This window comes from Podarcis melisellensis (assembly GCF_964234715.1).
Source record: "Podarcis melisellensis genome assembly, chromosome: 10".
NCBI classification, from domain to species: Eukaryota; Metazoa; Chordata; class Lepidosauria; order Squamata; family Lacertidae; genus Podarcis; species Podarcis melisellensis.
In genome coordinates, this window is record NC_138542.1 from 18,757,665 (window position 1) to 18,773,092 (window position 15,428).

At 40.8% G+C, this 15,428-nt stretch overlaps 1 protein-coding gene across 3 annotated transcripts in view; it reads left to right on the forward strand.

Annotated features, from left to right (window-relative positions):
• The window catches only part of POT1 (protection of telomeres 1), a 64,643-nt gene that overhangs the window by 43,983 nt on the left and 5,232 nt on the right, over positions 1–15,428 (forward strand). For all 3 annotated transcript variants that reach the window (XM_081928845.1, XM_081928846.1, XM_081928847.1), the window contains 7 exons: positions 4,227–4,390; positions 5,307–5,383; positions 6,571–6,612; positions 7,468–7,624; positions 9,788–9,993; positions 12,880–13,015; positions 14,477–14,571. In XM_081928845.1, the coding sequence (XP_081784971.1) occupies positions 4,227–4,390; positions 5,307–5,383; positions 6,571–6,612; positions 7,468–7,624; positions 9,788–9,993; positions 12,880–13,015; positions 14,477–14,571 (877 nt within the window). The remainder of the gene's footprint in view (positions 1–4,226; positions 4,391–5,306; positions 5,384–6,570; positions 6,613–7,467; positions 7,625–9,787; positions 9,994–12,879; positions 13,016–14,476; positions 14,572–15,428) is intronic.

The following is a 15,428-nucleotide window of genomic DNA, read 5'->3' on the forward strand; positions in this document are numbered from 1 at the left end:
GCCTCTCCTGGTATGCCCCACAGAGAAACTTACGGTCTTCAAATAAAAACATCTTGAAGGTCCCAGGCCACAGAGAAGTTAGGCTGGCCTCAACTAGAGCCAGGGCTTTTTCGGCTGTGGCTCCGATCTGGTGGAACGCTCTGTCACTAGAGACTAGGGCCCTGCGGGACTTGACATCTTTCCGCAGGGCCTGCAAGACAGAGCTGTTCCACCAGGCCTTTGGCCAGGGCACAGCCTGACTCCCTCCCTCGGCAATCTTTGTGGAGCTCTGGCACAATGGTTGCCAGTGGCTTGATTTGAATCAATTTTATAATGCATGATTTTAGAGTGTTGTTTGTGCTGTACTTTTGTACTGTTTTATTGTTGTTAGCCGCCCTGAGCCCGGCTTCGGCTGGGGAGGGCGGGATATAAATAAAATTATTATTATTATTATTTTCCTGAACAAAGGCCACAGCCATAGGGGTGGTTTTTAACCTCTTTTCTGCATTTGAAATTTATTCAGGATTGAGTTGCTGTGTAAATTGTTGGTCAAATGGCAGGTGACTCTACTCAATAGCATCATGTTCATTTTTGCAGTAACAGCTGGAGTTTGGAAATGGTGGTTTAACGTATAAATCTGCTTTGTGCTTTCTTGCTGCCACAAAGACAATAGCGACGTCTGTATGAAAACGACATGTTTAATTTTATTTTTAAATTATACATATTTGAAAACTTGGTGCTCAGTGCGAAGGCACATAAGAAGCAGAAAACATGGGGAAACTGGGTGGTGGAAGTACATTATGTTTCACTTAATAACAGCACAGTGTGAAATTTATATCGCTGTGTTCCTGCCAACAGCAGTTTGTCTTAAAACACTGCATATTTTTTCCATTGAATGCAATACAAAACTTTAATTTCACTAAATTGCATGCTACTTGAATGGTAAATTATGTTGCTGCTTTTTATTTGCTACTGATGAAAATAGGTTAGTGGTATTGATGGCTATATTTACATTTCAGGTCTTGTATGTTTCCCAGCCTCGTGTTGCATGGCACCTGGATATGCTGTGCACCAGAATAATACTTATTTGTTTTAGTATTTGTAGACCATGCTTCAGCATAAGCTCATGCTGTATACAGATGTTAGTATTTATGTATCATTGGTAAAGGCCGCTTGTAGCCAACACCTTCCCAGTCCCATCCCAGACAGCAAGGCCAGTAGTCAAAGGTGATTAGATTTGTGGTCCATTGCATCTGGAAGACCTCTCCAGTCTTTTTAGACCAGCAGGGCCATTTTGAATTTTCAGAAAATGTTGTGGGCTCCACTCACAAAATAGCTGCAGTGGGGACTTGGCCCTAATGCAACATGGGGCATGGCTTAGTACAAAATGAGAGAGAAGGCACCAGACAACCTCCATGGGAATTCAGCTGTGTCCTGCTGGTTCTAAATGTGGAGATTGCACAATATTATCATAGAATTGTAGGGTTGGAATGGCCATCTGGGCCAACTTCCTGAAAGGCAGGAATCTCAACTAAAGCATCCATTCCTCACTCACCCTGCAATGGTCTGAGGCCATTCCATGCCCACTGAGTGCGCTCAGTCCTTCAACTGTTTTGCGTGCATGGGTTCCCCCTTTTTAGCTTCAACCAAAGAGAACATGGCTGGCTGGCTGGCTGGCTGGAGCAGCGATCCTGCCAAGTATACTCCACACTGCCAAATTTTGTTTGACATCCCACTTAATGTAACTGTAGTAACAACCTGAGCTAACTCTTCTGTCTGGCATTTGGGCAAGCATTTGCAGAATAGCACTGGTGGTTATTGTCTTTGCATCCAACCCAATTTTTATATGGATGTTTAAACATAAAACTAGCTTGCTTTTGTGTGTGTGGGTGTCTGCAGACTCATGATTAGAATTTGCTCTTTACAAACCAGAAGTATACAATGCTGCCCTCCAACGGAAAATTCTTATATTGCACATACTGTTACATGACTACAGCCTCTGCTCATTTGCTGGGCTATGTTATGAGATTGTGAACATTTTTTTTAAAAAAAAAACTGATTGCATCAGCTTTGCTTAATTAGACTTAAACAAGACATAGCAAAAAAGATACATACAAAACATATATTTCTATTAGAAATAAAATATAATTTTATTATTTTATAGTTTGAACAATTATTCTTTCATAATCGTGAATTCTCAATGTTGCACAGCAAGTATCTTCCGAAACTGAGTGGAGCTTCAAAAGCAGTTCATGTTGTGGGGCTTCTACTATTTAAAAATGGGGAGGCATTAAAATGGAGTGCTGGATGTGATTAAAGAAGCTCTTCAGTTACTTATCCATCTCCTGGAAAAAAGTAAAGAGAAGCCAGGCCAGCAGATTCCAGTTAGGCTCCAGAAGGCCAAGTCCCCACCCTGTAAGAGCAACAACCTCCTGCTGCAGACCCCTCAAGGAGGGCAGAGCAACCAAGCCTTTTCTCAAGGGCCCAACCAGGCCTGGTTTTAGAACTTTGAGCAATCTGCTTCCACCCCAGTTGATTAATATGAGAACCTGGTAACATAAGTTTGCTTGATTTAATCTTCCCTTCTCTCCCCCCTTTTTTAGATTGCACTAGTTGGTGGTTACCAGTTAAATTGATGTGTAAGCTGTTTGGGGAGCCTTTCTGGCTGAAGAGTCCAATATAAATGCTTTGAATAAATGAAGTTCTATAGGCTAGGGTCCAGAGGATTACTTTGCCAGGGTAGCAAACATGGTGCCCCCTACCACCACCGGTTTTGTTGAATTACAGTGCCCATCCTGACCGTTGGACCTGTTGTCTGAGGATGATCAGATGTTGCTGAGCTACAGCTCCAGCAGCTTATCCTGCAAAGCCCAAAAGCAGGCATAGGCAAACTCCAGCCCTCCCAAACATCTGGAGGGCTGGAGTTTGCCTATGCCTGCCCAAAAGTTTCAGGGAGATTATCTCCACTTTCCATGCACCAGTAGGACTTCAACCTCCCTCGTCCTATTGAGTGACAGAAACCTATGCCAAACTGCTTATGAAATCCCCCTTGGCTTTTAGAGATGTTTGTATGCCACAAGGGGGAAATGCTACATTTAGTTGGCATCCCCTTATACACATGGAACTAATTGCATGGTTCTTTGCCTCAAGAGACATAGATTTTGATAGAGACAAACCTCTCTCTCTGAGTTATGCTGCCATAAGATATGCTTTAATAACATTGCTGCAAACTTCCATTTTCAAGGCCTGCCCGGTAGCTATAAAGATCACCCTTTAAGGATATTTATTTTGTTCAACCGCAGGAATTGTCCATAAAGTAGGATTTTGGAGTAAAAGAGGCCAGTTACTCAAAATCCAAGCGTCCTAATTTTTATGTGGTTTTATCTCTGCGAGGCAGGGCATTCTGATCTCACTGAAATGCAGGAAGTGTCTGTGATACATTAACACCATCTAATGGATGTTAAAGGAAGCAGCAGTAGCTTTGAGAGAGATCCCTTGGCATGGTGCTAAAAGAAAAAGGGGGATATTCACCTTTATTTAGGTGACTAAGAATCCACCACAACAATAAATAAACATCTCCAGTTAATTAATAAATGTTTGCTAAACACCACCCCTGACCATTGGCCTTGCTTGTCCAACAACAACTAGAGGCCCATGGGTTCCTATAGGAACTGTTGGAAGCTGACTTGAGAGAAGGAAGTTGAATGAAAAATTTGCAGACTGCTGCTAGATACATAAAAGACAGGGCCTTTTCTATTGCACCCTGGCTGTGAATCTTATCCACAACTATAGAGATTCAGTTGGTCCTTTCTCCTTTAAGTTTTAGGTGAGCTTTTATTTTGTTTAACTGACTGTCTACTGTGGGGTGAAAATTCTGCACCCCTGTTTTTATACTGAGTTGTTTTATCCTGCTTCTGGTTTTAACATGCAAAATCAATTTTAGTAATTTGAACTGTTTTATGGTGTGCTAATGTATTTTACGTTTCTTTTTTGTAAGCTATTCTGAGTTTATTTTCTAAAGGGTGGTGCGATATAAACTCATGTGGTATTTTATTTTATTGATGTGCTGGTTTTGAACAAAAAGTTCTGAAAGCAGTTTGTATGCTAAAAAGGAGGCAACATGTTCAGAAAAGTTGTCTCTGGCACAGCGCGGTCTAGTTGCACGGCATCATCTTCCTTAACTCTCTTTTATAGATGAAAACGAGTTTTATTTTACCTTCTGAAATAACTGTTTTATATATTTCAAGGTTGGAAGCTTTATTAGATTGTACAGTTTGCATGCAAAATTCCAAAGTCGGGAAGGTGAGCCTAATGTTTCATATCTGCAATTTCATCTTCATGGTGGTACCACGTACGGCCGTGGGATTACAAGCCTGCCGGAAGGCCACGCCGATGTTGAGGATCTAAAGAAGTAAGTAAATAGAATTCAAGATAGGGTTGTGCCATATGCCCAAAATTTCCCAGACATAGTTGGAATACTGCAGTCGGAAGCAGTGTCCAGGCAGAAATCGCAAAAAGGTCCCAGGAAATCTGGACGTATGGCAGCCCATGTTGCTTTTCATGATTTCCCTAAATTGCTCAACAACTTTGGCAACCCTAATTCAAGACAGCTGTCATTTGGAAGAAGAGTAGGGAATGAGAGAAGCCTTCATGTTACTAATGGTCAGCCTTTGCTTCCCAGTAATCTGAGTGATGGTTACTTCTAAACTCTAGATGCATGCTATTTTAATGAATCAATATGCATAAGATTCAAGTGGCGCCCGCCCTGTGGAACGCCCTCCCATCAGATGTCAAAGTGATAAAGAATTACCTGACGTTCAGAAGACATCTTAAGGCAGCCCTGTTCAGGGAAGTTTTTAATATGTAATGCTGTACTGTTTTTAACACTGGGAGCCGCCCAGAGTGGCTGGGGAAACTCAGCCAGATGGGCGGGGTATAAATAATAAATTATTATTATTAAGAGCCATTGTTGTGGTATGATCGGCATAGAATAAAAATCAAGCAACATTAAGGAACCACAGAAAAATAGCTGTGTTTCAAGGCCCTGTCTTCTAGGGGGATGCTATCATTTTATCAGTGCACGCCAGTACTACTTTGTATTTATAAATCTCAAGTCCACAGTGCTAACAATCTGGCTGTATGAGCATGTGAATTCAGGGAGTCATTGCAGCATGTTCAAATTCTGTTATTGAACATGGTCCCATCACAATGGAATGAGAAGCACAAAGTAGATTTCATCTGAGTTAAACAAAATCCCATCTGCAAGGCCATTTATTTGTTTACTTCTGTGTTTTGATTATTTTCTTCAAAACCTTTTTCATTTTCAGATTCCTGAACTCTGTAGACTTGATGGAAGATGAGTCTTCAGAAAGTTCTTCAGAACCCGAGAATGCTTACTTTACATGTAAATAAACTTGAAAACAACACTCAGCTCTGTCTTCCTCGCTTTATAGTATAGTACTTCCATGTTCTTTTTATGGAGTTGCATACCGTTTCTTCTAACGCAAGATAAAAATATTCAGGAAACCCTAAAAATGTGTGGACGTGAGCTGTGGTCCATCACTGACTTCTTTGATCTCAACAGCTGATAAAAAGTGGCTGAATTACGCAAGATAGTTTTGCTTTCTTTGTTTATGTGCAAAATTGTTTTCTCTGTCATCTTGGATAAGAAAATGTATCCTAAGATGGTAGGAAGTTTAAGTGACAAGCAGGTGGCAACATTTTGCATCTCACATCAGGTTATTTGGGACCACATTACATTTTCTACCAAATGGAATATGTAACCTACATCTGAAGCATGATTGATCATATCTAAAAAGATATATTTAAGATTTTATAATGTTATAATATAATAATATTATATAAATAATAATAATAATATATAAAAAGGGACACAGGTGGCGCTGTGGGTTAAACCACAGAGCCTAGGACTTGCCGATCAGAAGGTCGGCGGTTCGAATCCCCACAACAGGGTGAGCTCCCGTTGCTCGGTCCCTGCTGCTGCCAACCTAGCAGTTTAAAAGCATGAAATGCAAGTAGATAAATAGGTACTGCTCTGGCGGGAAGGTAAACGGCATTTCCATGCGCTGCTCTGATTTGCCAGAAGCAGCTTAGTCATGCTGGCCACATGACCCGGAAGCTGTACGCCGGCTCCCTCGGCCAATAAAGCGAGGTGAGCGCTGCAACCCCAGAGTCGGTCACAACTGGACCTAATGGTCAGGGGTCCCTTTACCTTTACCTAATGTTATAATATGTTAATGATTTCATTGTACACTATCTTACTTTTTAAGAATCATAGAACTGTACCATTGCAAGGGACTCCAATGGTCATCTAGTCCAATCCCCTGCAATGCAGGAATAATTTAATGATTTGGAATTTTAGAAATATTCTTATAAATAAAAATTAAGTGATAACGCTGTAAGTAGTCAAAGCTCATGGATGCTGTTGCTCAAACATACAGCTTCTTGTCATCTTAAAACAAGATGTTTCAGTCTGTGTTGAAATTTGTTGTGGCATATGATGTCTCTTGCAGTTTACAGGGAAAAGTAAGTGGGAGAAAATTAATTCCCCCTTTCTTGTCTTTTTAAAAGTAGGATCTTGTTCAGAAGGATGCCAGCAGTTATCCGTTACAGGTAGGACTCACAGATGCAGTATACCTTTGATCCAAAGAAGTTCTTCGTGCACAGTGTTGTTTTTTGCAGAGTGTTCTCCCCTGAAGCACTCTGTGCTTCACCAAGCCCACTTTTCCAGGTTGTACCCCCCCTAGAATGGCTCAGAGTGTGGCAAATGGGAAGCTGCAGCAGAATAGAAAATCAGTAGAACTAACATTCTGCTCAGCTAAGGCACCTTTTGTATTGATAGTAGGGAGGCCTGAGATATTTGAACTTTGCAAATTTTGATAGGTACTGACCTGATCCACATCTCCCTGACTAACATGCTTATCGAAATGTAATATCCAGCAGATTTATGCTTTCCAAATATCCCAGCACTGTCCTCTGCTCAAAACGTATCACAATACGTTTTCAAAACGCACATGAAAATATGTTTTGAAATCCACATTTTGAGATGGGAAAAGTTTTAAACCCTTATTTAGGGTGGATTTAAAAAGTAGCAGATGAGATTGCATATACAGTCTTATGAATGAACACATGCACAACTGACATGGATCAGAAATAAATTGGTTTTACCCATTGAAACACTTCATATTTCTGCCTGTTAGGCCATCAGTTGTGCAGACCTAGGGTGTGCCCAGTCCTATTTTGGTAAAGAGCTGGATACAACAGATGTGTGTATTTTTAATTTCAAAACATGAAGTGTCTATTCACATAAGTGCGTATTCAGAATTGTCACATCTAGACCACAGAATGAATCCACAACTTCCAGCAATTTAATAAAGCTTTGTTTAAATTTACTTCCGAGCTGCTATTTTCCTCTCATTTTATGTTTGTTCACATCAGTACAAGCCTTGATATCTTTGTGTTTTACAGTGCTGAGAGATCACCAGCATTTTGAAGTGACTGCGCTGAGTACTATTTTGAACAGCAGGAGTCCTCAGCCGTATCGCATCAGAGCTAAGCTGAGACAATTTGAACCTGAAAAGCTTCATCAGTCTGTTAAACTTCATTGTCCCCAGTGCAATTTGTTGTAAGTGCCGTGATACATTTTTCTCTCATGCTGCTTTGGAGATGTTGCTTACAAAGTTTCCTAGAGCTTTGGATCAGTGGAACTTGGATGTACAGCAATGTCAAGGGATGGTTATCGTATCCTTTTGTCATTATATATTCCACCCTAAATATGTGCTAAAATGCCTGTCTAGATAAAGGAACATGATATTAGCACTTTAAAAATTCGCTGTTGTTAAAATATAACGGGCACAGTAGAGATTTGTTTATTATTAACAAATGTTTAATTTGCCCTTGCACAAATAGCAAATACAGTCGTACCTTTACTTATGTATCCCTCTGGATACGGAATCTTTGGGTTATGGCCACGGCAAACCCGGAAGTGTACACTTCCGGGTTTTGCTGCATGCGCAGAAGTGCTCAGTCACGCCGTGCGCAGAAGTGCGCTTCTATTTACGTTATTTTTGGAGTGTGAACGGACCCCCGGAATGAATTAAGTTCGTATCTGGAGGGTCCACTGTATTACCTTTTTTTTTTTTTTACTGGGTAAGGTGTTTTTGCTTCATTGTGTGGTGGGTGACATTTATGGTATGAGGCAAATTGACTGACAGACAGGAGAAGCTTGCAAGTATTTCAGGGTGTTCCCTTCCCCCATTTTTTTATTGAGAGACTTCCGTATAGAAGGCAGAGAATGATTCCCCCATCCGTAATATCAGCTTGGCTTCTTAGTTACTCTACCTTATTAAGTAGCAGTCTTTGCTCTCACTTTTATAAGCAAAAGCAAAAGAAGCTGGGGTGATCACTTTGATTCATGTTTAGTTCTAACTTCCTTTTTAATGTGGGATGCTCCAGTACTGAGTAACATAAGGACCTTAAAATTCCAGCAGCATGCAGAAAGAGGGTTGAAAAGCACCACAAAGCATCAAAACAAAGAAGATATCAGGTTCCAGCTCTTAGTGGTACAAGGCTTTTAATTTACCTCCACGTATTTTGGACTTCAATACTCCTTCAGGAACATGAAATGCTTACAAGTTCTTTAAATTTAGAAACACCTTTTAATGAAAATCTGAGCTATTCCTTTACCCTCTCTCAGTACCACTATTCACTGCGGAGATGTGGAGAAAATAAAATGGAGTCTTAAAGCTTGTTTAAAAGGTGTTTCTGAGCCTGTTCTCCGCTTTCTTAAAGGACCGCAGCCTGCTTTCGCCAATTACCTTGTGTCCAAACATGTGTGCGGAAAAGTCTAGCCAGTGGCGGAGCTTCATGCTCCAACACTGGGGAGCAGAGAACAGGCAGGGGCATGGCTGGCACGCGTCCCGCAGGGGCGTGGCGGCCAGCGCGGGCCAGGACAACAGCCGTGATGGCAGTGTGCTCCCCCTGCCCCCCTCTTCCTCTGCCAGTGAGTCTAGCTATTGTAGGATTTCTTTCCGGGCTGACAGAGCCGCAGCAAGATTCTCCCAGCAGCAGAGTCAGTGCCACTTACCAGGAGGGGCAACTTGGCAAGGTCAAGGCTGTGTTGATGTGCCAGCAGAGCCAGCTCAGCTCTTCGGCCAGTGTGCCCACCTCACCTCATTGCCACTAAACCCCTTCCAGTAACAGGCAGTGAGTCCCCTGGGGCAAGCTACTCCTGAATTGCACGATCCGTTAAAATATCAAATATGTTGTTGTTGTTTAGTCGAGTCCGACTCTTCATGTCCCCATGGACAAGAGCTTGCCAGGCACTCCTGTCTTCTACTGCCTCCCACAGTTTGGTCAAACTCATGCTGGTAGCTTCAAAAACACTATCCAGCCATCTCGTCCTCTGTTGTCCCCTTCTCCTTGTGCCCTCCATCTTTCCCAACATCAGGGTCTTTTCCAGGGAGTCTAATCTTCTCATGAGGTGGCCAAAGTATTGGAGCCTCAGCTTAGCATCTGTCCTTCCAGTGAGCACTTAGGGCTGATTTCCTTAAGAATGGATCAGTTTGATCTTCTTGCAGTCCATGGGACTCTCAAGAGTCTCCTCCAGCACCATAATTCAAAAGCATCAATTCTTCAGCAATCAGCCTTCTTTATGGTCCAGCTCTCACTTCCATACATCACTACTGGGAAAACCATAGCTTTAACTATACATCTAATGTATTCCACAACATCATTTTGAGCAGGCTTTTGTAGATTGCTTCAGACTGTTGTTGTTGTTTTTTCCCAGGCAAGAGGTTCCGGATGGGAGTGAGCTTGATCTAATTATACAGGAAGCTTCAGCTACATGTCCAATGTCCGATTTACAAAATACATCCTTCTGTGAATCTGTTGTTTGGGATACTGAAAACCAGGGACAGCGACGTGTGGTTATTCATTTTGTAAAGCGTGATGAACTACTACAAGACCCAGAAGACAGTTTGATTATGATAGAAGGTTAGTTAATACAGCTGTATGTAAGAGATCAGACGGTATGCTACACAATATCTTCGTCTTTTTAAATAAAGTTTAAGAAATACTTAACTATTTTAAAAAGTTTTGATGCTGATAAAAAGTATCTGTCTCTTGCTGTTACCCTCGTGTGATTCCACTAAACCAGAAAAACTTCAGAAGAGAAAATGTTTGCAGCATATATGTACAAGTTTTCTTTTCAAATTGATTTGTGCACTTTGTGAGCAAACTTCATGCACTATGGAATAGTTGTTAATTGGCAAGCCCCATATATATAATGGACTCGTTCATAAAACACATTTCTCGAATCATTCCCATGTGGTCTCTTGCCTCTTCAAAATCTTACCTTGAATTTTGCCCCCAAATAAATCTGCTTTCTTTCTCATAGTTCTGCAAAATACTTAAAGGTGTTTGTATATAGGGTTAAAATAGAAAAGGGGAAACTAAGCTGGAAATTTAGGTAGCACTCCTTGATTTGAATCTGTGAGATACATTTAAACATGAGAAGAGAAATGGGGAGGACAAGAATAATCTTAAGAGAGAATTGCTATATAGTGAATTGTGAATGAGACACTGAATAATAAATCCAAAGCTTTATTTCTTTTTTTACAAATGTCTTTGTGCAATTTACCTTTGGTTCCATTTTAGTTGGAATTCATATTCTGCCCTCTAAGAAAGTATTTTACGACTTCTAGTAGCTGGATAATATACAAGCCCAAAAGCCTTTCCTGTTGCAAACGTACTGTACTTAGTCATCCTCTGGATGTCAGTGTTTTCACAGAGATAAAGCTGTGCTACTGTGAGAAAAGCAGTAGGCAAGCTATGTTTTGTTTTTATTCACAAGCCATACCTCATGTATTTTGGGCACACGTGCCTCTTAAATGAATGGCATCACCCCAAGAAAAGGAATTACTCAGCCGCCATTCATTTTGTGGGCTTTTGCGAGAGAACCTCCTAGTGGACTGTGCCCATGTGTTTCTATTATAGCTTTACAAACAACAGTTGTTTGTTCCAGGAGCTCTGTATTTTTGTGTGAAAAATGCAAGTAACAATGATTGAAACAGATTTGATATTAATTTGTATAATGATTTATGAATCACCTTCTATGGTGGTACAATGGTACATCGGGTTACATAAGCTTTAGGTTATATATGCTTCAGGTTACATACTCTGCTAGCCAAGAAATAGTACCTCGGGTTAAGAACTTGGTTTCAGGATGAGAGCAGAAATCGTGCTCCGGCGGCAGCGGGAGGCCCCATTAGCTAAAGTGGTACTTCAGGTTAAGAACAGACCTCCAGAATGAATTAAGTACTTAACCCGAGGTACCACTGTATTCAAAATACAATATAAAATAAAACACGTGAAATCAACAACTCTCATTGGTTTGCTTCACAACTGGACTAAGCAAATTGACCTATGCTGAAAGCTAGACAGAAGAAGTACTGTATTTTTCTGTCTATAAGACTCCCCGATGTATAAGACTATTTGGGGGGACTCAGATTTTTAAAAATGGGGGGAGATGTATCCATGTATAAGACGCCCCCTAATTTTCAACATTATTTTTAAGGGAAAAACTTAGTCTTATACACGGAAAAATACGGTATGTCCCTCTTGGTTCAGCTGGATTAATTAATTGGTCCTCAGCTGCCGAGTCTTGAATTTGCAACATACCACCCACTGGTATCTTCCATGAAATACATTTCATCATGTTTGCCACTTTATGAAATCCTAATGAACCGTATCGGGCGTTTGTGTATTTTATATTTTTAAGCTTGTATTCCATGCATGGTGTAGAGCACATTTATTTCAGTTATTTCTATACCACCTTCAGGATACCAATCGTCCTAAGGTGGCTTATAAATAATATGACTGTGTTCTACTTCCGCTGTCTGAACACCAGTTGCTGGAAACCACAGGAAGGGCGACTGCTGTTGCACTCGGGTCCTATTTGTGGACTTCCCATAGGCATTTTGCCACCCACTGTGAGAGCAGATTCCTGGTTATTCTAATTATTATTATTATTTATTTATTATTATTATTTATTTATTTGTACCCCGCCCATCTGGCTGGGTTTCCCCAGCCAGATGGGCGGCTTCCTCAAAGACAAAAAAATACACTAAGATGTCACACATTAAAAGCTTCCCTGAACAGAGCTGCCTTAAGATGTCTTCTGAATGTCAGGTAGTTGTTTCTCTCTTTGACATCTGGTGGGAGGGCGTTCCACAGGGTGGGCGCCACTACCAAGAAGGCCCTCTGCCTGGCTCCCTGTAGCTTTGCTTCTCGCAATGAGGGAACCGCCAGAAGGTCCTCGGCGCTGGACCTCAGCGTCCGGGCAGAATGATGGGGGTGGAGGTATACTGGGCCGAGGCAATAGAATTGTAGTTTAAGAAGACGATTGTTGGGGGTTTTTTTCAGGATCCTTTCTACAGAGTAGTTGGTGGTAGGAGCCCTGGTGCTGGTAGTGGGGTACAGGCCAGCAGGAGCAGGTCCTGGGGTCACCTGGCTCCTTCTGGCTCCTGGAATCCTTCGTCCAGCTGGAACAGACTTTCAGGTGGACTTTGCCCACCTGCCTGCTTATTGGCTGGATAGCTTAGTTGGTTAGAGCATGGTGCTGATAAAGCCAAGGTTACAGGTTCAATCCCCGTACGGTGCATATTCCTGCATTGCAGCAGATTGGACTAGATGGTCCTTAAGGTCCCTTCTGATTCTAGAATTGTATGATTGTCTGTCTTTCTTGGGATCCAAATATACACACATTATATACACAAGGATGGTCAGGGATAAATTTGATAACTTGGCTCACTGCTGTTATTTAACGTGTTATCAGAGTATTAAAGTAACCTAAATATAGCTATTTCTGTTTATTAATAGGAGGCACACTGGAGGAAATCTTGAAGCTCTCGAAAAAATTCAAAGGAATTATACCCGTAAGAGCCACGGAAGACGATCTTGTGTTGCTGGATCTTTCAGCTCCATTTCTTTGGCAAGGGAATATACCACACTATGGGTAAATCTAACACACACACACCCATATTAAATCTGGCTTCTTAACTCCAGTTCTGATGCTGAAACTTTGATCGGTTGTTAAACCTTTGGAAAATTAGTTATTTTATCTGTCCTTATATCAAATAATAAAATTGAAGAAGACAGGATGATAAGTTCCTAGCTGGGTCCAAATTTACACATCGGTGTTATTTTTACACCCATGCTATGGGCAGGATAGCAATCTTACGTGTGCAAAGTGCACAACTTCTGCCTCCTTTGAATTAGCTCGGGAAGTTGTTTCATACTCTAGAGTTGTGCATGCGTTACCAATACTCTCAGATGTGCCACGTGCCACTAGATCACTAGGGCAGGATTTAATCTGTGTCAACAAAACCTGCAAATGTGGTAAAGGCCTTTTTATGGAGGCATTTCTAAGCCACGAAAGGTAATATCGCATTAGTTGTGCCTCATCTGTAGTACCGTGTCCACCTCTGGGCAAAACCATTTGAAGAAGTAGTTCAGGATGACAGTGAAATCCATATGGAAAGCAAGTCCTATGAGGAAAAGGTTGTGGGAACTGGATATATTTAACCTCCAGAAGAGAAGACTATGAATGGACATAATAGCACTGTTCAAATACTTGAAATACATGGAAAGGGTGCCAAGTCTTGCTTGCTGCTGCTACCCCAGAGGGTTAGATCTACGTAATGGGTTTCAGTTACAGGAGGGTAGAATTTGGTCAGACATTAGAAACGGTAACAATGGAGCCAATTTCTTGAGGGAAGAAATTCATTCTTGCTACAAGGGAAGAAGTCAGTGGAACTAATGAAACTGAAATCACAGTATTAATTCATCTTGACTTAGACCCGATTATATTGGACAATAACATTCACTTTCTCTACACTAAAAACACTTGGTTTATTTTCTGCAGTCATCAAAAGTTAAAAGATGTCTTTTTAAGCGTGCTATACAAGCATTTGCATACTTTTCTTACCTGGAAAAGGTTTGTTGCAGCTCTCTTTTAAAAACCTACAAACACCATTTTTATGTTGATGATTTTTGTGGCTATAAAAATGTTCTAAGTTTTTTTTAAACATTGCCAAAGTACTAAAGAATAATTTTTTTCACTCGTTAGGGCGTGGTTAAATTATTAATTCAGTCGTGTTTTATCATATTGTACCATACCAAATTTATTACTTCTATTGCGTGAAGCAGTTTTGTGTCATTAAATAACAAAGAGCAGTGTTTAGAAAATATATGCTTAGCAATGTATCAGTTTGCCTGACGTTCTTCAGTACAACTGACCAAGGGATTTATTTTTGTTGACAGTATTTTATAAAAGCCATTAAAGTTTATTGCTTTTCTAGGCCATATAAAATATCTGTCTATAAAATAGCAGGAAAATGTTCTTCTGACAAGTTTGATTCTGAGAAAAGCTAAATATACAGAACAGTTAATGCTATTGTTTTGTTTCAAACTTTAGGTGCAAACACTGTTCAAATCCAAAGGCAATAGCAAGCTTGAGTCCCCTTGCTGCACAGAAAGATCCATTGTGGGAGCCCACTACCATAGCACAAGGTTAGTTTATGCTATTATCCATATTTTTATTCAGAAGTCGAGAGTGTAAATAAAACCACCCAGTAATGTCCAAGTAAGGAGAAAGCTGCATAAATCTAAAGATTGAAGAAGTTATTGAGTCCAGGAGAAAGAGGATGACTTGCAGTTCATTCCGAAATAATTGTTACATTGAAGATGTCTCTCTCATTATTTGTGCCTTGTTCATGTAGGAGAGCAAAGTTATATTAAGTTGAATAAAGTGTTTTTGACATTAATTTCAAATTAGATTGACTCAGGGTTCTCAAAGCAGCACATTAGGCAGTGCTCAAAGCCTGCTCTTCTTTGTGAACAGTCCTCTTCTTGTTGTTTAAATAAGGGCATCATTGAGATGTAATAAATGGCTGAGTGGGTAGAGCATGAGACTCTTAATGTTATGGTCCTATGATTGAGCCCTACATTGGGCAAGAGATTCCTGCCTTTCAGAGGGTTGGACCAGATGAGATGATCCTCATGGTCCCTTCCTACTCTACAATTCTATGCCTGCAAGAGGCAATTTGAGTTTAGCATACAGAGCTTTCCTGGAAAAGAGCAGGAATGTCCCTAGCTTAATCTCAATCTGATACATATTAGTCTGGCATCTGATGCATAGGAAATAATTATATGTAGCTTTAAAGGTCTACAGAGTCCAGTGCTATTATTATACGCACGCGTCCAAAAAAAGATCCTGCAGAATCATTTGATCTGAATTAAGTAATAGGGCTTTTCTGTTAGCCCCATAGCAGAGTGCAATGGTGTGTAAGCATTATTATTATTTTGTAAGGGGCTTCCAGGAATGGTTAGGTTCCAAACACAGCATTTCGTGCTGCAGTCCCTGTGCA